We start from the raw sequence: 26,884 nt of genomic DNA, 5'->3' as shown, positions 1-26,884 counted from the left end.
GACATATATCATAGATGTAACGTTGCAGTATGTGAACTTGTTGATCACAAAGAACCTACAAAAACCCAAAGTCGAAAAAGGCAATGGAGGAAGAAATGTATATGATTGAGAAGAACAAAACTTGGGAGCTTGTTGACATAACTCAAGATAGAAAGGTACATCAAATGGATGTCAAGTCAACATTCCTACATGGATTTCTTGAAGAGGAAATTTTTGTTGAGCAACCTAAAGGTTTCATTGTGGAAGAAAAAGAAGACAAAGTTTATAAGTTGTCTAAGGCTATTTATGGCTTAAAATGTGTTCCTAGAACATGATATAACCGAATTGATGATTATTTTATCAGCTTAGGCTTTGATAAAAATCTTTTAGAATGTGCACCTTATGTCAAATCAAAAGGTGTTGAATGGAGAGATTAAGCAAAGCAAGGATGAAAAAATTGCAGATTTGTTAACCAAGACACTTCCTGCCAACAAGTTTGAGTTCTCAAGACAGAAGATTGGAATTTGCAGTTCAAAATTCAAGGAGGAGTGTTGGAAATTGTATTTTTTAACTACATATAAATGCACATAAGTGCACGTGATATTTTATTCTTCTGTTTTAAGTAAACAAATTTGCAATTTTTCTTTCCTCATCCTCGCTTTGTTTAATCTCCATTCAACACCTTTTGATTTGACATAAGGTACAAATTCTAAAAGACTTTTGTCAAAGCCTAAGCTGATAAGATCATCATCAATTCAGTTATACCATGTTCTGGAAACATCTTTTAAGCCATAAATAGCTTTAGACAACTTACAAACTTTGTCTTCTTTTCCTTCCACAATGAAACCTTTAGGTTGCTCAACATAAATTTCTTCTTCAAGAAATCCATTTAGGAATGTTGTATTGACATTCATTTGATGTACCTTTCTATCTCGAGGTATGTCAACAACCTCCCGAGTTTTGTTCTTCTCAATCATATACACCTTTTCCTCCATTGCCTTTTTCGACTTTGGGTCATTGATAACTTCTTTGTGATCAAGAGGTTCTTTGTAATCAGCAGATTCACATACTGCAATGTTACATCTATGATATATGTCATAGAGTAATCGATTGCCTTTAATTGGTGGATCATCTTCCATTTCAGATTTTTGCATCTTTAGAAGCCCTTGACTAGTCAGCTCCTCCTGAAATAGATCTAATGAGAAACTTTTTCCTCTCATTTGTACCTTGAACAAATCTTGTCCTGTAGCATTCTTGATCAAACAATGGTTATCTTCAAAAAACACCTTGAAGCCTTTTTGTAGCAACTGACCAACACTCAATAAATTTGGTCTATATTAGGTACATATAACACATCAATAATAGTTTTAGTACCTTAATGTGTTGCTACAACAATGGTTCCTATTCCTTTTACTGAAATGTGACCCCCATGGCCTATCTTGACCTTTGAAATTTTTGAAGGCTTCAACTCCTTGAAAAGTTTTTTGTCATAAGTCATGTGATTTGTGCATCCACTATCAATTAACCAATATGCACTTAAAATATTGTTGGAGAAACTAGTTGCAACGAAAAGTACATCCTCCTCCTCATTTGCAAATTGAGCATCTACGTCTTGTTGCTAACTTTGGTTTACATCTTGTTGCTCACTTTGGTTTCTACAAATGATTGTTTCATGCCCAAGTTGATTGCACTTGTTGCACTTAGCATCAGGTCTTCTCCAGCACTTAAATGGTGGATGACCTAACTTGTTGCAATGCTTACAAGGAGGATAATTTCTCTTTTTGTTGTTATTGTGTCCAACAACTTCTCCATTTTCTTGTTAGTTCTGTGGTTCTGCTTGATCTTCTATTACTTCATCTTATCTCATGGCTCTTATTTGTTCTTGTGCTTGTTAAGCATTTAAGAGCTCTGTAAGAGAAATTTTTTATAGGTCTTTTGTGTTTTCTAAGGTTGTTCTGGTGGTTTCAAACCTCTCTGGAACCGTTACAAGCAGTTTTTCCACAATTCTTGAATCTTTTAACACAAATCCAAGCAATCGCACTTTGTTGGCAATGGTTAGAAGTCTGTCAGAGTACTCTTTTACGGATTCTGACTCCTTTATTCTCTACAGTTCAAACTCCCTGATTAGATTCAGCACTTGCATTCCACGAATCCACTCATCACCTTCATATTCTTGAGGTAATCCCAGATTTCTTTTGCTGACTTCAAAGACATTATCCTTGTGAATACCATAGGAGATACAGCTGCAAATAGACATGTTTTTGCCTTTGATCTTTTCATCCTTTTTTCCTTCTATGATTTTATTTGTGCCACAGTAGGGTTTTCTGGAAGGGACTGAATTTTCTCCTCTTCATCTTCCCATAAATCCAATGCTTGTAGGTAGTTCTCCATACGAACAACCCACATTTGATAATTGTCTCCATCAAAGACAGGTGGTGCCATTGTTGAAAAATTGGAACCTCCTTCCATTGATGCACTCTACTAACCTCACACAGATCCCTCAAGAAGATAGCTCTGATACCAATTGTTAGTTTTTTTTTAATAAATCAGAAAAAAATATTTTATTATCTTTGCAAACAATTACATTTATAGTATCTGCGGTAAATGACTCTTAAATGATTTTATGAGCAGCTAGAAATATTAAATCAGTAATTAAAACATAATTAAAACAAACGAATAAAATATCACGTGCACTTATGTACATTTATGTACAGTTAAAAAATACAATTTCTAACAATATTGCTAAAAAAATTAATTAAATATTTTCGTAAAATCTCTTCCTCAAAACTTTTTTTCAAATTAAAAAATACATTCAAAAAAATCAAACCTGTTAATATAGGAAGTATAATGGTGATTTCTAAAGTTTAATAAAATGATTATTACTATGATTGTAGTAAATCAAAGTTATCACACTTTAATTAGCAAAATCTTATACCTGATTAACGGTCTACGTCAGGCACTAGGCAGGGTACTCAAAACAAACAAAGTGGATTTGATTTAACATTAACATCAAAACAACTTTTACTTTTAATCATGGGATGAATGCCATTACGCAAACGGCTTACATTACACCTATCATAGTGACTCGTGTTATTTTACATTAATCGCTTTTTAATTTACAAACTGTATTACCCCATCCTATCCATTAACAATGTAGATATTAATCATCTGTCCATATATTCCCAAGTAGATAATAACCACCTAAATATGTATGTAGTATCAACACTATCCATGATAACTACCTAAATATGTATGTAGTATCAACACTATACATGATAGCTGAGTTAGATTATAAGAATCTATGAACCTATAAATACAATCTCAGACTCAGATAGTATCTCTCAAATACTTCTATTTACAATTCACTTATACTTTCTTAAACCCTGATTGACTTCAGAGTCAGATAGAGATAGATCTCCACTGGGCTTTTATCATTAAAGTTCAGCAATCCTTCAGCGATTCATAATTTATTTTGCCCCCATTAAACATACAGACAAGCATAAACTAAGTTTAGTTCTGTGCAGATATTAACTAACTAAATAGGGCGAGACCGGTAACCTTGCATTGTGCAGATATTAACTATGCGACGGCAGGAGGTTTAATTGCCGTTGGAGAAGGTGCCATGGCTGTGATGGAATCATTGGGTGAGACCGGTAACTTGGCATTGGGAGAGATCTGAATAATGTTGGAGAATATGTTTCAAAAAAGGTATTCTCATGTCATGTACCTCAAGAATCTTGTAAACAGCAAAGCAAAAACAGTGGTACTAGTATTAGCATTAATATAAACACCAGCAGCACCAAAACTTTCAGCCCCTTCAGTAAAGTAGGCAGAAGCTGAAGGCATGTTAAGCTCCTGAAGGAAGGGAACTCTCATGGTGGAGAAGGGAAAATGACGGAATCAGAAGAAGAAGGAGAAGAAGAGAAGTGTCGGTGCCATTTATCACTGTGAGAGAGGGTGTGAGTAACAGTATGGTGATAAAATGTGGTACGTAATTCAGAACATGAAGTGCAGCTGCTGCTACCATATGCTCCACCATTGGCTCGGACTATGTCAGTTAAATGGCGTTGGTAATTGTCCACGATTATTGGCCCAACGATGCTGCTGCACATGCTTTTCTTCTTCCTATTAGTGGAACAAGAGCTTGGTGTTCAAGTCTAAGGAGGAAGAGGGGTGTTTGTGTGACATGTTTTGGAGCAAAGATGATGGATTTATGTTGGGGATTGAGAGAAGCAATGAGAGCCATGCAATTGTTGGAATTTTGTTTAGTGTGTGAGTAGGTAGACTGGGAGGATTAAGAAGGGTGTGTGAAAAGAAAGGCTTTCTCCTAGGAAGACGGACTTTTGGCTGCTGCCAAGAAGCAAGAAAAAGAAAATTAAGAAATTTCATGTTTACCTCAAGTCTGCTTTTATAAATTTTCACATAACCTGTTCCAAAGAGCAACTTGTCATATCATGTCCCCTTTCATCTAGATTATTTGAATCTAAATCCAATTCTGCATTATAATTAGAAAATCGATTCTTCACCCTCCTGTTCCTTAAAATTACTTCTGATTGCTTCATCAACTTGATGTACTTCTTCCTTACTCTCAATAGAGGATGCTTCTCAATAGCCGAGTTATTGCTGTAAGCTTCCTTTAGAATGGCTGTACAGGTTTTGTTCCTGAAGGATAGATAAAACATATGGGGATGTCGCTCAAACGCTTTATGCACTTTCTGTGGCAATCCAAAATACTTCTTGAGGCAAAACAACTTCTTCCTCTCGGCTGAATGCTCAACAAAAAGGGAAAGTAGTTCATGAAGAACTCCTACAAGTCTTTTCTCTACTATGTCACTATTTTGATCTGAGTTTGAAAAATCATCATAAGGTGAAATATAAGGAAGCTTCTGAAATTCCTGCAGCCAGTTCCCAATTTTCGTCCTCAACCTTAAACCCTTTGATGGGTAAAGTGGAAATTCAATGGTTTCCATTGGACCCCCGGTGTACAAACCTCTTTTCATGGCATTTTTCTCCATCACAGAATAAATTTTTTCTCCACTGTCAACAGTCAACCCCTTCAATCCATCTTCCATCTCTACAAACTTGAAAGATTCATCAAGATTTTGCTCAGGGTGCTGCAGGAAATCATTAGGCAACCCCAAATACCACTGCATCCCTTGAATTATCTTCAAAGGTAGAACATTCTCTCTGGTCATCAATATCATCTTCCTCAACCTGGACTTTAACTCCTCTTGGCATTCTTCATATACTCTCTTCTCATCCCTGTCAATCTCGGCAGCTTCCGGTGTCAACCTGAACCAAGGAAGATTGTATTGGGGACCGGTAAACTCCTCAAAGATGGACGGATATTGCCTCAGAAATCTTGCAACCTTCATGGGCACATCTAACTGTAACCCCCTCTTTGACACTGCAGAGATAGGAATGCACCCATTGGGATCCTGGACAACGCAGTTTTTCAGGGCAATGATAGGCTTGAGCTGAATGGACTCATGGATGTGCTCAACTGAGTCTAAGTATGAATCCTTTTTCCATTTCATATACACATTCACATAACTGTACCTCTGGAAGTTCAAGAAGGGAAGACTCTGGACCTTGTATTTATAGGAGAGTTTAACTGCTTTGACTGCCGATTTCTTAAAGTTGAAAAACATTGAGATTGAAAACTTCAAGGCAACAGTTTCTAATGAAATGAATGTTGAAGCTAATAAAAACACGTGGGTTTGCGATTAGCTACTTCTTCAGAGAGCGCAGTATTATTGACTAGGAAGAGATGGAGAAAGAGAGGGTTAGACCTGAAGAAGATTAAGGAAAAGGGACTGATTAGGTAAAAAATAGAACAAAAGAACAAAGCTCTAAAACAATAATCGAACGATGATTGTAAAATAGTTTAGTTAACAAACATGACGCACATTCCAAAACAGAGCCAAAGCCTAGAAACAATTGCAAGTTAACAGAGGAAATAACAATGGGAGCAGATAAGAGAGAAAAAGAAAAATCCAGAATAAATAGAATGCAAATAACTAATTGCTCACAAGTTTAATTTGCTGCAAATCCCAAACAGTAACAGAACGAACGTCAATTCAAATTTGAAGAATAAGGATGACTCATCAAGCATGCAACATTAAGAACAAGGAGAAAAGTAAACCTAATTGGAGGAAAATTGGCAAGCATGGCTGCTGCTGCATGGTGGTGCTAGATGGGCTAGGGCCGACAGCCCATCTATCAAGAGTCCATGGGCAACGTGGCTTAGGGGCACTCCACTGCTTAAAATATTTTACATCACCAGTAATTGAGACATTTCTGCACTTTATAAAAGTCCTGGTCGCTCTTTTATATTTTAAGAAAGATATTTTGAAAAATGTAAAAATTATATTTTAGAATATTTATTTCAGAATAAAAGAGTGTGAGCATAATTTTTACAAGATGCAGAAAATTAAAACTAATTCAGGAATATGCACATGCAGATAAAAAATAATTGCATCGTGGTGCAGTTTCAAATTCACTTCAATACATCTTTAGTTACATGGAGTTTTTTATTTTAATTTTATATGTTAAAATCTGACTTTTAGTTTCCATGTTTTATTGTTACATTTGAGCTTCAGATGACTGACTGCCCCTGGTTGATACTTAACAAAAGTTAACATATAACAGTTCTTTTAACAAAACATATCAAGAATTTAGATTACATCATATTGCACACAATATATATCTCACAATTTTTATAAGAAGCATTTGATATTAAATAGCATATAGAATGCTTGATGTATCACACCTTTGGAAAGACGTTTATATAACCAACTTATAAAGGCATATCAGTTCTTCCTATCATTTGGCACACATAATACATCGTAGTCGTCTATACTATTAGGTTTCACCTTTGTTTATTCATGAAGTTTCCAAGCATTGCATGTGGAATAAACAGGAGTATTACAATCTAATAGATATTGAGTATGACAATAGGGACTTTATCCATAGGGAGAGTAAAAAAACAGGTTCTGATAGATAATAACTATTACAGCTTATGGAACACTTATTTAAGAAAAAGAATAATCATCTTTTCACACTCAAATATAATCATTTGACACCGTTTAAGAACTTATATACCTCAAGTAACAATACATAACTAAAAGGGAGAGAGAGAGAGAGAAATCTATAAAAAAAAGATAAAGGAAATTAACCAATCTATCTGATGAATTTTTGTAATACGCACCTATGCAGTATCGCCAACATAAAAGAAAATTCCGAGTCACAAGTATCCCCAACAAAAGGAACCAACAAAAAGAAAATTCAGAAAATACCATTCGACCAAAAGGAATTCTTTGTTGAGAACAAAGACAAAAAAAAAGCAAAATAGTTATATCTACCAGCAACATCGCAATTGCACAGAAGTAATCCCAAACTAATTTTTGTAGTTATCTCTACTCAACAAACTGTAATCAGTAATCACCGTATAAAAACTTTTTCCCTGAAACTTTGAATACGAAAGATAGTTTTTATATATCATAACTATTTTGTTAGTTTCAGGAGTGCCTGCCTACAGAGTCACCACTCTGTTTTGTTCATTTTCTATGATATGAAGAATAGGTTTTACATATCATAACTATTTTGTTAACCATACATAATGCAAGTTAGTTGATTTAGCTGGAAGCTTAGAACAAGCTAAAGATCCTGATGAAGAGGATAAAAATGGTGCGCTACATGGGATACATACAGGGAGCAACTTGATGTTCACAGATTGGTCAAGATTGGAGCGATACATGAAGCAGATTAAATAAATCTCACCGTCATAGTTCAGGATTTTAACAACTCCACGGTGGCGACCTTGGCTCCGGTGCTCGGGGGCTCTTGTGCGACGCCTTCAGTGTCACGGTGGCTCCGGTGCTAGGGCGAGATGGTGCGATAGGAGCGATAAGACAAATTATGTCTACAGTGAATTGAAGAGGAAATGAAAAATAAAAACAAATAAAAATTATATTAAAAATAAATTAAAAAAAACTAAAGTTTCCTGCTGTTTGAATGCATAACCATTGGTAAGAAATAAGAAACGAAAAATAAAACAAATAAGGAAAATACATACATTTTCCTATAGTTTAATGGATATTTTTGTATAGATAAATAATTTATTCTTTATAGTAACAATTTATAGGCAAAGATATTTCTGGAGAGCCATTATATACAAGCTAAGCATTTGTTTACAGAACTTACAATAATCACTAGAATAAACATATTAGCTCTATAACATATTAGAAATATTGATATGATGTTTTTAATGAGAATTGAAATTATACATTAATTTAACTTTAAAAAAATTATGTAATTATTATATTTTATTAATTAGAATCCATTTTAATATTATAATTAGAAATATTTATATGATTTTTTTTAATCAGACTGAAGTCATACGTACATTAATTTAAATTAAAAAAATTAATGTAATTTTTTTTAATAAGAAACCATTTTAATATTAAAATTAAAAATATTTATATACTATTTTAATCAGAATTTAGGTCATATATACAATAATTTAAATATTAATTTAAATTAGAATTGAAGTCATTCATACAGAGAAAAGAGAAAAGGAAAGAAAGAGAATGAAATATAGAGAAAAAAACAAGAAGGGAAAGCAATGTTATTTAAATGATTGGAAATAGAGTGAAGAAAATTGCAAATAAATGGAAAGATATAAATCAAATTGTTTTGAATGAAAATATAATTATAAATATAAAGTAAAAGAATTGCATTATTACTTTATCTTTATAAATTAAAATTAAATAATTTCAATTAAATCGCTTGTTAGACTTTTTTTCTCAACCTTTTAATCCTTTATTTAAATATTCACGTTTTTATAAAACTAAGTTTCATTAAAAAAAAAAGATCATTTTTTTTAATTCTTTTTCATTTGATTAATTGGTCTCTCTTTTGTACACTCATAACACAATGCTCTTGGGATGAAACACTACCTTACACCAACTTCTTCTATTTTTTTAAAGCCAATATAGGTTTGGTGCCTTTGATTGTGGGCCTATAAGTTTTTTTCTGTCACTTCTTTTCTCATTTGGTTGTTAATGTTTGTTGAACATAAGTTATTTAAAAAATTAAATCGATTGCACAATTTCTAACCTAAGATATGTTTATTTGTATAATGTAATATTTATAACCAACTCCAATTTGTGATTTATCAAAATTTAAAATCAATAAGCTAGATAAAAAATTATTAACTATTGATTAGAAATAAGATGATTGGATTTTATTTAACTATTGGTTCAACCATGCTTAATGGTTTTGAAGCAAGATGTGTGAATTAGGTTCACCTTTAAAATTATAAATTTATTATTGTATGTTGAGAAATTTTTATGATTTACAAGGAAAACTCAGGCTTGTATTGGTCATGAGCAAAAATTAAGTTCTATTAGATTAATTTCCCTGTTAATACCTATATGATAGAGTTGTTGGTTGTTAAAAATATACATGTATAATTGTTAAGATATAAAGAAACATTTTTATATTTAGTGGCTAATTTTTGCTTCAAAGTTTTTATGCATAAAAATTATTTTTTAACTTATAAAAAAGCTATTTCATTTTCTTCTTCTTATTTCTTGCATCTTAAAAGCGTGTATAGAAAATTTCTCCAACCATATCCTATAAAAAAAATATAATGGATAGACAATATGATAAATAAATGCTTCTAGAGATTAAAACAATGATTTATATTATTTACTCAAATAATTAGAGCCTAAATTATAAGAATCTATTGATTACTAACAAAATTAATTTAATGAATAATTTGAAAATATATTCAATAAAAATAGAACATAAGTTGAAAAGTGACAATTTTTCATTTTGAAATAATTATGAATCTATTTATATATTGACTTGATTTTTTTCTCTAAATAAAGTTTTTGTGGTGAAGTTTTTTTTTTTTTTTATAAAAAGTTTTCATGTTAAGCATTACTATGTAACTTGACATCTCAGCTAGACTGACACCTCAAGTAACAACAATCATCTTTCATCACATGAAAAAAAAAATATTATTAAAAAAGAAAAAAGAAAGAAAATACAAAAATATGGGGGGATTAGACCAAAACTCATATGTTAACAAAAATGATATATAGGTAGATTATACATATTCATAAAGAATTCTAAGATGGACCACCCTGAAGTGGTTCCCATTTATTTATTTTTTATTACTGATAAAAAAAATAAAGAATTCTAAGAATAGACTAGCTGGGAGTTTATTATACCAATGAAATAATTCTCTATGAATAAATCATAAATTAGCCAACTTATCATAGCACATACATTCCATTCACGAAAAATATGAGTAACCCTAAACCTAATTGTCCCACAAAAATTAAGACAAGTATTCAATCGATTCCAAAGCATCCACAAAACATTAGTTCTAGCAGTAAACGCGACACAAACCAAGGCAGAATCACATTCAAGTCAGACATTAGTATGTCTCATTTTTTGAGCTTATTCCATAGCATAGCATATATAACTTCATAAAACTCAGCAACCAAAGCATATTACATTTTTGTGGTGAAGTTTGTGTTTTCTTTAATATTTGCTAAACATATTACATTTTTTTTGGTTTTAAAGCATGTGTTTGAGTTGTTATGTATGTTATTTGCATGTTAGCAAATCTACAGCACAATAATTTCGTTTCCCTGTTATTATTACGAGTTTATTTACTTATTATTTGTACAATGTATTTATAATTTTTACGACATTTTAATTTGACACCTTCTTTTTATTTTTTAAGCTTTTATTTTACATTATTAAGTAACATTAAATGGTGACATAACAATTATGTTAATATAACATGGGCTAAAACTTTGGCACCTAACTTTTATTTTAAATTTACATCTGTTTATTATATATTTTATTTTCATCTTATATATACAATATTAGTTAATTTAATAGTTTTTAAAATTTCGATTCGCTACGTTTACAAAATTTACTATCACTGTTGTTTCTTCTAATTCTGACCTTAATATTTTCAATTCACAAAATTTAAACTTCAAACTTTATTTAAAAAATGTAAACCCAATTATATTGCACTAACTCCATCCACGATACAAATCTGTTACTTTGCTGAGTTAAAAAAAAAAAAACTGTTAATAGAAAACATGACTACTATGATTGTTGTAAATTAAAAGTTATTACACTTTAATTAGCAAAATCTTACACGTGATTAACGGTCGATGTCAAATCGCGCAGCAAGCATGTGTACTCAAAACAAATAAAGTGAATTTGATTTGACATTAACATCAAAACAACTGTTAATCATAGCATGATTTCACACATGACACACTGATTCATGTCATTCACATTAATCTTTTCTTCATTTATCCTTTATAGTAAATAAAAACTAATTACTTCTATAAAACTTTATATTAGTTACTAATTATAACTCTAATTTAAATACTTAAAAAAATTCACAAATCTTATCATTACAAACAAATTATGAAATAAAAATTAATTTAAAGACAAAAAATAATTAGTTGTTATAGTGACTAAATTAAAGATTATTTTAGAAACTAATTTTTTTTTTTAATTTTTAAATTAGTTTCTATTATTGTTAAATGATTTCTAAATTGGTATCTAATTAGCAACTAAGTTCTTGCTACCAAATTTAAAATATAAATAATTGGTAGTTAAAATCTTGGTAATTAGATGTCAATTTAGAAACTATCTAATCATAATAGAAACTAATTTAGAAACCATTTTTTTTTAGTTTCTAAAATGGTGTCTAATTTAGTTACTATTGCAACTAATTATTTTGGTTTCTAAAAATTGATTTCTATTTGATGATTTTCTTGTAATGTATAGGAACTTTTTAAGACATATATTAAAGGAAATTTACAATAAAAAATTAAAATATTAAAATGATTAAAACATTATTTTTTTACTTCAGGTTGAAGATTTCACGTTGATTAGAGATTATAATATTTTATAATATATAAATAAATAAATTTTTTATAATTAATTAGAGAATATACATATTTTATAATAGAAAAAATAAATATAAATTTTATTTTATAAGTCGATTTTATAATATTTAGTTAATTTAAAGCTTATTTTATAATATTTAAACTAATAAAATTTCTTTTGAGGTTGAGAAAGATTAAGCAAAGCAATGATAAAGAAAAGAAATGAAGTGAGGCATCAAAAGACTAAAGGGAATTATTAGGAAACATATTTTAAGAAAAAAGAGCACAGAATGATTAGGGTTTGTAAGTGTGTTATGAATTGATGAGTTTGGTTTCCTCATTGAAAATAATGAACTACAGTTTCTCCCACAAGCTAAGTTGCATCCTTATTCCTTGAAATCCATAATGAAAGACTCTTACCCATCAATCAACTAGTAGAGGAAAAGCATTACAAAAGACTGTTGTTTTCTCCCTCATTGAAGTGACTTCATTAGTAGGGGGGGTGAGAATGGATTTCACTAAAGTTTTTGGATTTGACAAGACTAAAGCCAATAACTTAGCTTCAGAGAAATAAAAAGTTATTGTCTCCATTATCAATAGATATGTGGCTTCAAGGTCTTCAGGCCAAATTCTGATCACATTTTAGATTCAAGAGAAACCTTCCACTATAGGTCGACACATATATCTTTTGCTAATTATAACATGCATTTCAGTATTTGACATTAACATGCACATGACCTGTTTCTTCAGTATCTCTACGTCTACATATTGCATCAACAGTCCTTTTCTAAAATATCAAATCATGCCAAAGATTCAATTTCATTATATACTCACGGTATTCAGTTGGTATAATCGATTCAATGAAGGGTAGATAACTTAACTTCCACAAAAATTTAATTGAAACAACCTATATAAGAAAAAAGAAATATTTACATTTATAAAATATAAATATCCAAACTTCTTCTCCGAAATTATTGGAACTTGTTATGGACCAAAATCATGTTAATTTTTTTTTCTTAATAAAGAATAAAATGAATTAATTGAGACATTTAGATATGTCTCAATCTATTGTATGCATAAAAAAAGCTCGATTGAGAAAACAAATTTCTACTAACCATGCACCTTACACAAAAAAATGTCATGATATTAGATCTCAATTTTATTATAGAGAAATAAATCAATCTTGTTCTTTAAAACTAATTCAGAAAGCAATTCATTTATCACACACATTCATAAAGACTTATATGATATACTATTTAGTTATGTGCTCCATCATGCTCAAGTTGAATGTATTCTATTGCCAGATGCGAGTTTTGAGATGAACCTTATGCTTGAACTCATCCGATAAAATTGAAGGAAATGGTCCACTCAGATACACATATGTACACATTGTTGGATAGTTCTAATTACACTTGTTGAACTCCTTTTCTTCTTCATCGCACCAATACCTTGCACAACCACACACAATATCCTCTTTCCCAACTTTTGTCAACCAATTAGCACCTTACTTGAATTTAAAACTCAAATTATAAAAAGTTGACTCACAACATCACACAAATCAAACAAGAATGAACCTTCTCAAAAAAATAGATAGCTTACTTCATAATAATACCAATCTTAATAAAGTACAACCAAACACGTATTTATGTAAGCTAAAAATACCTAATAATTTAAGATAATGTGTTGTACATAATCATATTAACTATATCTATTATATATATCTATAAATATCATGCTTAACTAACTTAAATATTGTCTTGAAATCTTGAGATCATAAAATGAAATGGAGATAAAATATTTCTTACTTTACTTTACTTGTCTCATTTGAAGATTCATCTTTTCCTTATTTAGCCAGGTTACTAATTTTCTCATGGCATAACAATATGCATTTATAAAGGGACACACCTTCAAAGTATGATGATTCAATCTCATATTAATATATACATGGGCATGTACCGTTTTCATTAGCTTTGAGAATTTGAAGGTTTTTTTTTTTTTGCGGTTATTATTATTTTTCATCACAACATATATAGTTTTGAGTGAACCTTGTTAAGTTCACATGGATTTCCCAATGAGTATAAGCATTTAAGGATCTTGTGATTTAAATGGTGTTTCCGTTTAAATGGTGATTTAAGGATCTGGGACCATGATGTTTATACTTATACTATATTTATACTTCTCTCTAGGTCACAATTAAGACATTGGTGTCCATGACTATTTTCCACTCAAAATATAATTTATCATCCCATCTTCATATATTTTGGACCAACATCATATTTATTTCCATATCTGCAAAGATTACGAGACTTTAACCCCTCACCTATATATATTATCATAAAATCCTTGGAAGATATGAATCATGATTTAACCCTCATGAGAATAAAATCTTCCTACTTTACCACTTTTTTTTAAATCACATCAAGGTGCAACTTTTTCTATTTGTATGAGATACTATTTTCCTATTTTCTCGTGGCATATCACTATATAGAGACACATTATATCCTTGTTAATTGGGTATGAAACACCTTGTCTAATTTGGGCATTTGGCACGTTTTTGTAGGTATTAATCACCATTCACAACCACTGAGAGACAAGACAAGAAGATAGGAATAAGAGCACAGAATAATTTCAGATCTAACACACCAAAATTCCAACTAAGAACACATAAGATCATAAATGGATTATTTCTTGAGCTACCACTTTCCTTTATAAACAGAGTTTGGCCACTTGTATATATGCATTTCTACGTACTATTTCCTAAAGCAAATATTAAGTATAAGTGCCCTTGTACAGGACCTTGCTCTCACTCCACCACAACACATTTGAAGAATCACTACCACATATTTACTTTTAATCATTGCATAGGAAAATATGAAAAAGCACTCAGAAATATTATCCACAAAAATCATTCTTAATTTACATTGTTAACCTTGTTCAGCACAAAATATACTAAATTTCAACAATTACCTTACTTCATAATCTCTACAATTAGACATAAATTAATTTCTTACACTTCTGGTTAGTAAATATTATTGATGCTCTATTCTCTCTCCCTCTAATCAATCCAAACATTTGAATTTTATACTATTATTATTGAATAGATAACTTATACAAAAAATTTCATATAATTTCAAAAAAAATTATCACATCACTTAATATTGTATTTAAAAAGGTTTAAATATTTATTATTAAATAATATATTTTATAAATATGTAAAGTTTGTAAAATTTAAATACATAATCATTAGTATATGATATCATGAAATTCAACTGTTAGATTCATTGAATTTTCGTCTTGTAAAAAGTTATTGAAGGTATAATTTAACTAAATTTTACATCATACACACACAAACATATATTTATATATATATATATATATATATATATATATATATATATATATATATATATATATACTCAGTAAAAGGAAGTTTAGGTAACAGTTTCCAAGAGTAAATGAAACATTTTCAATTAATCTTAATATAAGAAAAAGACTCCTGACAGCATAAAATCAATTCTTATGATATGGAGCAGGGAAGATATCCGTTAAAATAGATTAGAAAATCTTATAATTTTAGAAGTATGTGCAAAATTTACTTCTATCAGAACAATGTACTATGATGTCTGCTATCAATATTTTGCATATTCATGTTCCAGATTCTGATTGCTCAAATAGTATATCTCTTTTTCTTTTCTCACTTCCAAAAGTTTTAGAAACCTACAACATTTAACTAATATCGTACAGGAAAGAAAATATTAGTTATTTCTTTATGTATTACCATACTGTAACAAAAAGATAGTGTAAATTTTCTTTGACTTTTCTGTTTCATCTTCTTCTTCTTTTGAGTTTAATTTTTCTGTAATTGTTTTCAGTAAAATTCATTCATCGCTGTATGCCATTACACACAACCTCAGCAGTAGAAACTAGCATTGTAATTATTATTTAGCCAAAAAGGAAAACATGAAAAAAAGGTCAAAGAGCAGGTACAGTTTATACACATATATACACTGTAGGGTTTTCATATAAGTTTTGAATTTCGGTGTAGAGTGTATGATCAGGCAAACAAACCCTTCAACTTAAGATATATACCCAAAATAGGCATAGAAGCATGAAATAGAACAGGTAGGTTTTTACATAGTTGTTACAAAATCTATTACGTAATCTCATCATATTTCATATATATATATATATATATATATATATATATATATTGCGTTTTCAAAACTTATTATTATATTTAAACGAAGGGAGGATTGTACATATAATTATAAATATACATGCACAAATAGGTGAGCATGCACATGCGAAATGATTAAATGCCAACCTCGTTTTGCTGGATTTTATTATGAAAACAGAAAACTACCGATGCTAACAGATAAGACCCAGTATATAAAATGACAATTTTTTAATGATAGAACAATAGAATCAAAATGTAATTAATAACTAGTGTAAGAAACATATAAAGTAATCTCATCTCATTCAAAACAATGAACATGAGTTGGTGGATAATAAAAAAACAGAAAGCCGAGGAACCAAAGCATGCATTTCCCTCTCACGTCACACATCCTAGAAATGACTGATATGAAAAGTCAAGCTCTATATTATAGTATTATATAATATAATATAACTTAACTTTAACCCTATATATATATATATATATATACTTTTGTCTTCTTTCATAAATTTCATCTCAGCAAGCAAATCTGTGATCTCTCTCCTTTCTTTTTTCACTTTGTATGGAAAACCCCACATGACAAAGGGTGTGGTGTGGCTTTTAAATAATTTTTCCCACTTGAAAAGATGAAAGGGCTAGTCCCATCCCATTATCATCATCAATCTACTCACTGAGCTTTCGAGTCATGTCTATAGTGAATGTACTTGTTTTAACTGTTGCAACCTTCTGTTCCTCAGCTTTCTGTCCCATCCACCAATATTCCAAAAGGAATGTGGGACTCGTTGAGTTTGCTTCCAATCAACCAGCACTCTCTTTTTTTTCACTCTACTAATTTATCTCCCTGACTGTTCTGGTAAATAACAAGAAAAAGAAAAGGTAGTAAGCAGAAAAAGTGGAAATCTCTCACACCCTCCCCCACATCAAAGACTTCAAACCAAATAAGAAAGAGCATAACATGACCTTGAATGATATTTGCACCACCAAATAAAACTTAAAATGATGAAATTAAGGTGTTTTTTGAGGGAGGTGCTGCATGCCTTTTTCTAGGTCTTGTTATGACCTTCTCTTTGTATTAGGTTCTTCAAATGAACTGGTGTTTGTGTTGGTGTTGTTGTCTCCTGACCAGTCAAACAGATGGAATGGATCTAAGGCCTTGGATTCCTCCCTTTGATCACCAGCTGCACCAAAACCTTGGGTAAACAAAAGATCCAGTGGGTCAGCTTCTATTTCTCCCAACTCAGCAAAGAAATCCTCAGATTGATTATTACTCTGATCCATCAAGCAAGGCTTGTAAGGGAGTCCATCACTGAACTCTCCCTCATCCATCTCAAACTGCTTCTCTATGTCTTCCATATTCTCCTCCTTCACAGATGCACTGTTTGCTGATGAGTTCCCAGCAACAACTGGGGACACATTGCCCTCACTGGTGTTGCTCTCCTGCTGCTGATCATCCTTTGCTTTTGCTGTTGTGCTCTTTTGGGGGTTTGAGCCTTCTGAGCTCTTTGAATTTCCAGCATTGTTCTTGGATGGCTGTGACCTTGTAGAACCAGCCAGAGCATTTCTTTGAGTTGGCCATGGATGGTTGTGCTCTGATGTGTATGTAATAACCAACATGTTTGGGTCTGTTCTGCTCCGCTCAACTTGCTTCCTCGCAGAGCAACCCTTTGAGCTGCTGCATCTGTAGTAACCCCTGATAGATATAACCACAAGAGAATGATATATAATAAGAAATACCACAACAACACCTCAAATGAAAATGAGAAAGAAAACCGAGACCTACAACAACATCACGTTGATGCAAAAACCAATCCATTAAAATCTCTTATTCGTTTCTCCAAATTCATTCAATTGACCTAAAAGGCAGTCGTATGAAAATCATAATTAGATTTCAAAGAGTACCGTCACTGCTCTCTAATGAATTTGGTTCAACTTAATTATTTGAAAGAACCATTTGCTTTTTTTGCCAGTTTTTTAAGAGAACTTAAAGAAAACGACGAATCTTTAACCAGACGTGTGCTTATAGTGATTTTCTCTAATAAAAAAATGGGTAAAGAAAACTTTCTGAACGGGAAAGCCTTACGCCTAGCTGTTTTTTAAACCTCGAAGTGTGGCAGGTCCATATTCAATGGTCAATATTCAAGAAAAAAATATCGAAGAAATTAACACGATACATGTATAGTAAGCTACAAAAAATTGAGTTAATAGGGGAGAGAAGTTGTGATATATATTTTGTGCAGTGTGGCCAATATATATTACCCACAGTGTTATTATTCCTAAAATATCAAATCTTACAGAGAATAATATATCAATCGTAAACCTAAGGCTAAAGTATCAGGCTAACCTGGGATAAGGTGAACCTTTAATGGGTTTCTGACCATATTTTCTCCAAGCCCACAAATCTGACGGAACAACCTCTCCGGTTTGTCTGCTGTTTGCAGCTGCTGGTGCAGGAATACAAACTACCTTTTTGGCCTGGTTCTTCCTGCAGCAATTACACAACAACCACTATAATACACCAATAAACTACCTATATTAGTCACTATTAAGTCTAATCAAACAAGCATGATATATATGAGGAAGAAATAAGAATATTACAAAGAGAAATAGAATATTCGAGAATAACCATGAGATCAGGCCGTTTTAATTTGGTTTCCAAGGAAAGAATACGGTTCTGTGTGATGATAATGAGGATAAAAGGAATAGGAATTTTCAGGTGGTTTAAGATAAGTTGGGTGAAAGCTAAGTGTGTGACTGTTATTGTGTGTGTGAGACGCGGAGCTAACTCTACTTTTCAGGTGGATTAAAGCCTACGAAAAGCCTGAATGAATAAACCATGTTTAGTTAGTCTCATGACAATGAAACTACTATTTCTCATTTTGAGCAGCTACCTAGCATAACTGGGCCAGTCAACGGAACCGATTTGGAAAGCACAAGAAAAGGAACACAAGTACCTAACTCATGCCAAACCCTACTTTCTCTCTACAGTGTAAACTTCACCATACCCACTTTCATAAAATTTCACCCCACCGCACCTTAAAAAAATTAAAAAGTATGTGATTCATAATTTATGACGCCCCCATGAAATTAATACACACAAGCATAAACTAAATTTAGTTCTGCGCAGAAATTAATTAACTAAGCAATATCTTATTATTCTGACCTTCGTTTAAGGCCCGGATTCCGTGGAGATGAGATCTGCACTCCTGTGGTGTCCACAAGGCAATCCTTGGAGGAGTTTGCATTAACCATGTTGGGTGAAACAACAGCAGGAGGTTTAATTGGCCTTGGAGAAGGTGCCATGGGTGTGGTGGAATCATAGGGTGAGACCGGTAACTTTGCATTGGGAGAGATCTGAATCATGTTGGAGAATATGTTTTTACAAGGTCTTCTCATGTCATGCTCCTCAAGAATCTTGTGTGCAGCAAAAACAGTGGCACTAGTATTAGCATTAGTAGTAACAGCAGCAGCACCAAAACTTGCAGCTGCTTCTTCCAAGCCCCCAGTGAAGTAGGCAGAAGCGGAGGGCATGCCAAGCTCCTGAAGGAAGGGATCTCTCATGGTGGAGAAGGGGTCACCAAAGTTGGTGAGTCCTCTGGGGTCTTGAAGCACAGAAGAGAAGGTGATGGGGTCAGAAGAAGAAGAAGAAGAGGAAGAGAAGTGTTGGTGCCAGTGATCATTACGAGAGAGGTTGTGGTTGTGAGTAATAATAGTATGGTGATGAGATGTGGTAGGTAATTCAGCAGATGAAGTGCCTGTGCTGCAGCTGCTGCTGCTGCCACCACCATATGCTCCACCACTGGCTCGGACTATGTCAGTTAAATCACCTTGGTAATTGTCCATGCTTATTGGCCCAAAGATGCAGCTGCACATGCTTTTCTCTCTGCCTATTAGTGGAACAAGAGCTTGTTGTTCAAGTATAAAGAGGGAGAAGGTTGTTTGTGTGACATGTTTTGGAGCATAAATGATGGAGATATGTTGGTGCTTGAGAGAATAAGAGAGAGACAGAGAGAGATGCAATTGTGGGAATTTTGTTTGGTGTGTGAGGAGGTAGGTTGGGAGGATTAAGAAGGGGTTGTGAGAAGAAAGGCTTTCTCCTGGGAAGATGGGTTTTTGGCTGTTAAGAAGCAAGAAAAAGCAAATTAAGGAACAGGTTTTTTGAGGTTGAAACTGATTGTTCCTCTCAATAACAAACAAAAGAGAATGGGTTTATAGAGAGAGAGAGACAGAGACGCTGACTTTTCACACAAAACAGCTCCATTCCATACGCAACATCAGGAGAGAGAACCAATTTTAAATCACAAAAACTTCTTCCACTAATAAAATACCACAACTCTAGAGCTCCCACATTTATCAAACACCATCTAAGGGTCAATTTTTTGCCACTGTTTTCTTAATTACTTATTATTATTCTCCCTTCTGTCTACCTAAAACTAATAATAATAAAAAAAACCCTTCTCAATTCAATACCATCAAATACATCTATTAATTAATCCAACATCTTCTTATTTAATTTCTAGATTCAAATTCCACTGTAACCTATACACTTGTATATATTTTTTACCTAAAAAAAGTATATAAACTATCAATAACTAGTCAATATAACAAATTATTAAATAATTCTAATTGTAATAATAGAAGTGTGAAAACTTGGTAGATGTTACAGTTATCATAGAATTAGGGCAATATTCAAACATAAATAAAAATTGGAGAATTGTGTTCTAAAGAAAAAAAAACAATGGAGAAGAAACAAAAGATGCGGCAAGTAGCCGCATTTCGCGGAGAAACGTTTCGAGGCATTCAATAATCTGAGTCTCCCGTTTCTTTCCATAAGGAAAGAATGTTTTAGCGTGGCACCAATCTATATGTCTCCTCTTCCTTTCTCACACACCAATCCTTCCATTTTTTTTTTCTATCTTCCGAAGAAACCGAAATATATTTTTATATATTTAAGAATCAAAGTTAATAACAGTTTAAATATATATTTTTTTTTAATTTATCAAAATATTTTTAAAAATAAACGAAATTCAAAAAATTTAGAATGAACGTCGTACAAGAACAATAACCATCCGAAAAATTAGAACAAAATTAATCTTCAATAAAATGTGACAATATTTTCTTTTTCACTCGATCTATTTTAGGGAATGTTTATGAGTCTCCAAAACACAATCATCAATGTTTGAAGGAAGCAAGAGTGAGGAGTGAAGGAGTGCTTTATTAGAAGGTTTTATGAACCCATATCATCGTGTTTAATTTGGTATACCAAATTTAGTTAAACATGTGATCACATAAGGTCCTATCATGTACCATTCCACACGAATAAGAAAATTAATTTCTGTCCTTGGAATTGGACTACATTAATTAGAATCATGCATGTGCTACATGTAAACATAATAAAGATATTAAACTAGAAATAATATATTTGATTTGGACCAAAATAAATGTCACACTTTGGTTTATCAAAGTCTGTGGCCCAGAAAGGATTAGATGTTTGATAATACGTGTCTTACGTTAGGTATAAAGTCTATGAACTCTGAAAGGACGTATGAAAAGTGTCATTTTTTCATTCAATTTTTATCTTAATATTAATTCCATTCACAATTATACCACAAAAAATCTACTTAGTCGTCCAATCATAGCACAAAAAATCTACTTAGTTGCATTCTCTAATCACTTTTATCCATTACTTTCGTTTTTGTAGCGTGGTAAATATTTGTGTCTATTTAATTGAACTTATTAAGTTATCTAATTATACATTATTGTATATATGCTAGATTACTAACTCTATTCTATGAATAACAAAGACAAATACAATAAAATATGAAAAACTTAACCCTTTTTTGGTTTGTTGAATGAAATATATTTTCCATAGGTTAAAAAAATGGATGGGTAAAATATAAATGTCACTTTCACAAACATGCAATTATTCAAATGCAGATTCATGGAAGACATGATGATGATGATTGTTAATACATAAGCCAAGTGATACGAAGGTTATATACATACGCAAGGTGAGGGATGGCAATGTTCAATTACTATCAAAGCCATGTTATGTTAGTAAAGTCCTTTTTCTGGCTTTTCAACAATTTTGCAATTGCAGTCACTATCCTTTTCTTTCTCCATCTCCTCCTCTGTCTCTCTCTATCCATTTTACATGTAAACACTATAATTAATCTTAGTTTTTTAAGGATGAAAATTTCATTTTTTTTAACCAGACTTAATTATTGAATAATGTAATTTTAACAGTGGCTTGCTTCTGTATTCAATGTCACGAAGGGGCTAAAAATTATTATATTATTACAATTATTATTATGTTTATTATTATAATAATCATATTTATTATTACTATTACAATAATAATAATTATATTAATTTTAGTATTATTAAAATTAATATTATTATTAATATTAAAAATAATCAAAATATTAATAATAACAATAACAATAACAATAATACAAATTTAATTAAATATAATCACAATAATAAAAAAAAGTATAATCTTATATATTTCATCCGCTAAATTCGATAACTAGTTTTTTATTGATTTAACGATCAAAATGGAATTGATTACTAATTTGTATTGTGTTTAGCAACTGAAATCTAATGGATCACTAATTTGTAGTGTTTTATAGAGGTAAAACAAATTGGTTGTTAATTTATAATTACTTAACGTCTGAAATTAAATTAATTGTTAATTTGTATTGAATTATTTGTATTTAACAACAAAAATTAAATTAATCATTAATTTTTAAATATTTAGCGACTACAACCAAATTGATCGTCTATTTCCAGTGATTTAACTACTAAAATCAAATTGGTAACTAGTACTTTATATTAATTTAATGATTAAAATCAAATTAATTTTTATTTGAATCACAATTTGCTGATAATTTATTTCGGTGACTATAATTAGTCACTAATATAAGCCCTTAATTTTTAGAATTACTAATACCATTTATAATTATAAAATGTTAATATATTTTGATCTAATATTTAAAGACTTGAAAACGTAATAGATTTTCAAAATTTTCTAAATTTAGTTTTTGACGTGGAATAATAATAATGATGCATTAACTGATTGAAACGACAAAATAATATTGCTTAAATTTTTTTTTCCAAAAAAAAAAAGTAAAATAGACATAACATAAAAATTAAGGTAATTGTATACAATACGTAGTATCAATTTTTTTAATATAATAATAAAAAATTAATTGGTCTTCATACAATATAATTTTATTTAAATTTTAGTTATTTCTATTAATTGTGTGATTAAATGTTAACATGGACATTTTCAGTTAATTTATTATAGGTCGTTCAGAAATAGTTAGAATTTTTATAATTACATAAAAAATTAACTAATCTTAATATAACAAGCATAATTTTATTTGAGTTCAACTGACATATATTAATTTCTCAATTAAATGTTGAACTATATATTACTAAGGAAAATAAGTAAGATCGACACGGCAGTTATTTATGTGTATATAGTTCACCATATAACATTTTTAAACTATTTTTAACTACAATAATTCCTTTAAATACAAAAACATTATTATATTCAATTGAATTTTTTAAAGATTTATTATTTTAGAATTTAAAATTTTGAGTTCAGCTACAATAATTATTTCAAGTAAAAAAATATTATTATTCAAATAATTTTTTTAAAGATTACTTTTTTTTAACTCAAAATCATTAAATTCGCCTCTATTGAATCATAATTTGGCAATTACTCTAAATTGGATAATGATGACAATACACGTGCGTTTATTTGAATGATGTCTATTCACAAACTATGAAAAGTATCATCAATTGATTTGAATTCTTAAAGAATGAGTTTAAAAAAAATATATATAATAATGATAATTAATACATCACTTATCTGATAATTCGTAATAAATATTTAACTAACTGGTTAATATATGTGTTTAAAATTTAATTAAAATTATACATATTATAATTATATCTCTAAACCTTTTATAGTTATTCTTCTAAATCTTAAATCCTAAATCCTAAATTCTAAACTCTAAATCCTTAATTTTTTCTAAACTCTAAATTCTAAATTCTAAACTCTTAATTTTTTTTATAATTATACAAGTTGACTTTACTATGTATATTTCTGTTTTAATGTATTAACTTATACTTTTTCTCACTCAAACCACTTCCTCATCCACTCAATACTCCATACTCATTTATTATTCTCCCAACTTCCTAATTCTATGAGTTTTTTACTTTTTAAATTTGCATTCCTTTTAATAATGGTGCATCTCCTAATCACTTATCTTCTCAAATTTCATACTCTCTAGTTTACTTGTGACTTCAGTTATTTCTAACAAATTTTTACATGTTTTCTCTATTAGAGATCCCACATCGACTAGATATGAGAATATTTCATTGTATATAAGTGAGTGCAAACTTCACTTCATGAGCTGGTTTTATGGGGTTGAGTTAGGCTTAAAGTTCACTTCGTAATATGATATTAAATTTATCGTGTCACCCGTTATCGGACCATCCATAATATAAGTGAGTACAAATTTCACCTCATGAACAGATTTTGTGGGGTTGAATTAGGCTTAAAGTCCACTTCGTAATATTTTTCTTGTTTCAAATTATTTTGCACATATTTCATTGTATACTCTTTTATATTTTTCATTGTGTATATTTTTTTACATTCATATATATATATATATATCACCATTCTTTTGTATAGACAGAAATCAAATAGATAATATAAAACAATTACCAAAGGATACAATATCACGTAAATGAGTTATAGTAGATGGACACTTACCTACTAGTAATTTTCTTACACTATGAGAGTCAGCTTCATTTGTGTACTGGAATGAAGGTTACTATTATAATTTATGTATTTTGGGTGCTTTTGGTCACTTTCAATCCAGAAACTTTGAATTAAATGGGTAAAAAAGCATGTTAAGAGCTTAATATGACCTTATCTTTTTTATATAGGATGAAGTTTTCTTTAATATTATACTTTAGTCTTATTATTCTTTTTTTATAAAAAATTATAAATAATTATGATAAGATTTTAAGTTATTATTTTTGTTAAATAGTAATTAATTATTTTAATATTTAAAATTAATTTTTATTTAATGATTTATTTGTAGTGTAATATGAACTTAGTATTTTTTATATGAATTGAGTTTTTTTTAAACGCTCAACTTTAATTTTATAACCTTTGTCCATACAAAACATTTTCCATAAAAAAACTGTAAATGAAGGTGATAAGATTTTGAGCTACTGTTTTTACAAACTTTTGAATTCTTTATTTTTTTTAGAGATATAATATTATGAATTTATTTTGAATATACATACATATTACATTTTTTTACATTTTCAGTCAAAAGTATTGTTATAATAAGATTGATTACTTTATAATAATTTATTTAAAAGTTATACTAGAAATATATACAAATCAAACTTGATCAATCATATAATTTTTGTAAAACTAAAAATGATAATTAACTATACATCCTATTATCAGCACATTCCTCTTCTGCTTCTATAAAAACAAGTAATTACACATAATTCCTCTTCTACTTCTAAAAATAATACTCTCCGACTCGAGTGATAGAATTATGTATTTTTAAAACAAAATATATATTAGGAAATTCCTACCGCCGACAAATCTGCTATTCTGACAAACATTATTTGTACATAAATTTTTGTCGAAAGGAAAAATGATTTATCATATATTATGTATTTTTTTTTCCTTTTATCCTACAAAATTATTAGAAAAATCGTGGTACATTGGATGTGAGTTCCTGATATAGAAGAGTTTTTACGAAGGTGAAGATTTAAAAGTAGTGACATAGATAAACTATGAGGCCATGTAGATACTGAGTCAGGAGTGATCGTAGCCATTGAATTAAGAATCCTTTTACACGTCATGAATGAATGGTAGTATTAATTAATGTGGAAATATATTATCTACAAGCAAAGTTTGCAGCACATAAAGACAATGAAATGAATGGAAAAATTTTGAAGACCACCCAATGAGTAAATTGTTTTGAGCTTTAGAACATTCAGCTCCACTTACTTCATTCAAAGTCAAAATGAGCTGACTTTCCAGGCCACATGGAAAATTCATTTGAATTTTCTCTTGGTGGAGACAACTTCTATCTTTGGAAATAAACTATTTCAGAAGCTAATGGGAATCATGCTATCACTTTTTTCACTATCTTCTGAGGTCACAACTTGAAACCTTGCTTGCGATAGAAAATAGAATCAATAAGAAAGAACCAATTCTTGAGGTGTTTATGGCTTTTTGCGGACAATTAATCAAACATCTAAAAGTGATTATTATGATGAGATTTTGTAGGACGCAATTAACCAGAACTAATAATATACTATGTCGGGATGATAAAGGACAAGGATTATAAAAATGATAAGTTTTATAAACATAATAAATTAGGGTTTGTGTTGCATTAGCGTCCACTTTGCCGTTTGTTTGATTCCAAAAGTTATGTATATGGTCTTGTGAACACGTTCAAAGATGATGCTTCCGGAATCATTTTCTTGATAAAACACTTTTGAAGGTTCTATTTTTTTTTTACTTTGAAGAATGAGGTTTCGAAACGTTTCTCTTTCTCTTTTATCATCTGTGTGAAAAAATTTGATATGAGGCATGTTGTGGGGACAAAGGGGTTTTTGTTTATAATTTGAAAGGTTGATGAAGTTTTCAATGGACGAATGATCGTGGGGAGAATGAGCGACCCCTTATGTTTGATGAGACATTTTGAGAATCTATTACATATACATAGGTAAGACAACTATTACCCCCTAC

The 26,884-nt window shown here is 30.4% G+C and overlaps 2 protein-coding genes across 7 annotated transcripts; both read right to left on the bottom strand.

Annotated features, from left to right (window-relative positions):
* Window positions 1-3,211: 3,211 nt before the first annotated feature.
* Window positions 3,212-7,939, bottom strand: LOC137831985 (protein WHAT'S THIS FACTOR 9, mitochondrial). 5 transcript variants are annotated; one of them, XM_068639925.1, is made up of 3 exons: window positions 7,762-7,939; window positions 6,125-6,306; window positions 3,212-5,771 (listed from the first exon to the last, which is right to left on the bottom strand). In XM_068639925.1, the coding sequence occupies exon 3, from the start codon at window positions 5,628-5,630 to the stop codon at window positions 4,398-4,400; it is 1,233 nt and encodes a 410-aa protein (XP_068496026.1). In that variant the 5' UTR covers window positions 5,631-5,771; window positions 6,125-6,306; window positions 7,762-7,939; the 3' UTR covers window positions 3,212-4,397. The 5 variants fall into 5 exon arrangements, with proteins under 5 accessions (XP_068496026.1, XP_068496028.1, XP_068496027.1 ...); XM_068639927.1 differs by having other exon boundaries at window positions 6,125-6,239; window positions 7,762-7,910; XM_068639926.1 differs by having other exon boundaries at window positions 6,125-6,279; window positions 7,762-7,905.
* An 8,433-nt stretch (window positions 7,940-16,372) lies between these two features.
* Window positions 16,373-20,404, bottom strand: LOC137831984 (probable WRKY transcription factor 14). 2 transcript variants are annotated; one of them, XM_068639923.1, is made up of 4 exons: window positions 19,247-20,404; window positions 18,428-18,568; window positions 17,124-17,776; window positions 16,373-16,936 (listed from the first exon to the last, which is right to left on the bottom strand). In XM_068639923.1, the coding sequence occupies exons 1-3, from the start codon at window positions 19,954-19,956 to the stop codon at window positions 17,140-17,142; spliced, it is 1,488 nt and encodes a 495-aa protein (XP_068496024.1). In that variant the 5' UTR covers window positions 19,957-20,404; the 3' UTR covers window positions 16,373-16,936; window positions 17,124-17,139. The 2 variants fall into 2 exon arrangements, with proteins under 2 accessions (XP_068496024.1, XP_068496023.1); XM_068639922.1 differs by having other exon boundaries at window positions 16,373-17,776; window positions 19,247-20,398.
* Window positions 20,405-26,884: the final 6,480 nt, after the last annotated feature.

This window comes from Phaseolus vulgaris, chromosome 6 (genome assembly GCF_000499845.2).
Source record: "Phaseolus vulgaris cultivar G19833 chromosome 6, P. vulgaris v2.0, whole genome shotgun sequence".
In the NCBI taxonomy this organism is placed as follows: domain Eukaryota; kingdom Viridiplantae; phylum Streptophyta; class Magnoliopsida; order Fabales; family Fabaceae; genus Phaseolus; species Phaseolus vulgaris.
This window is presented reverse-complemented; position numbering and strand designations above follow the sequence as displayed.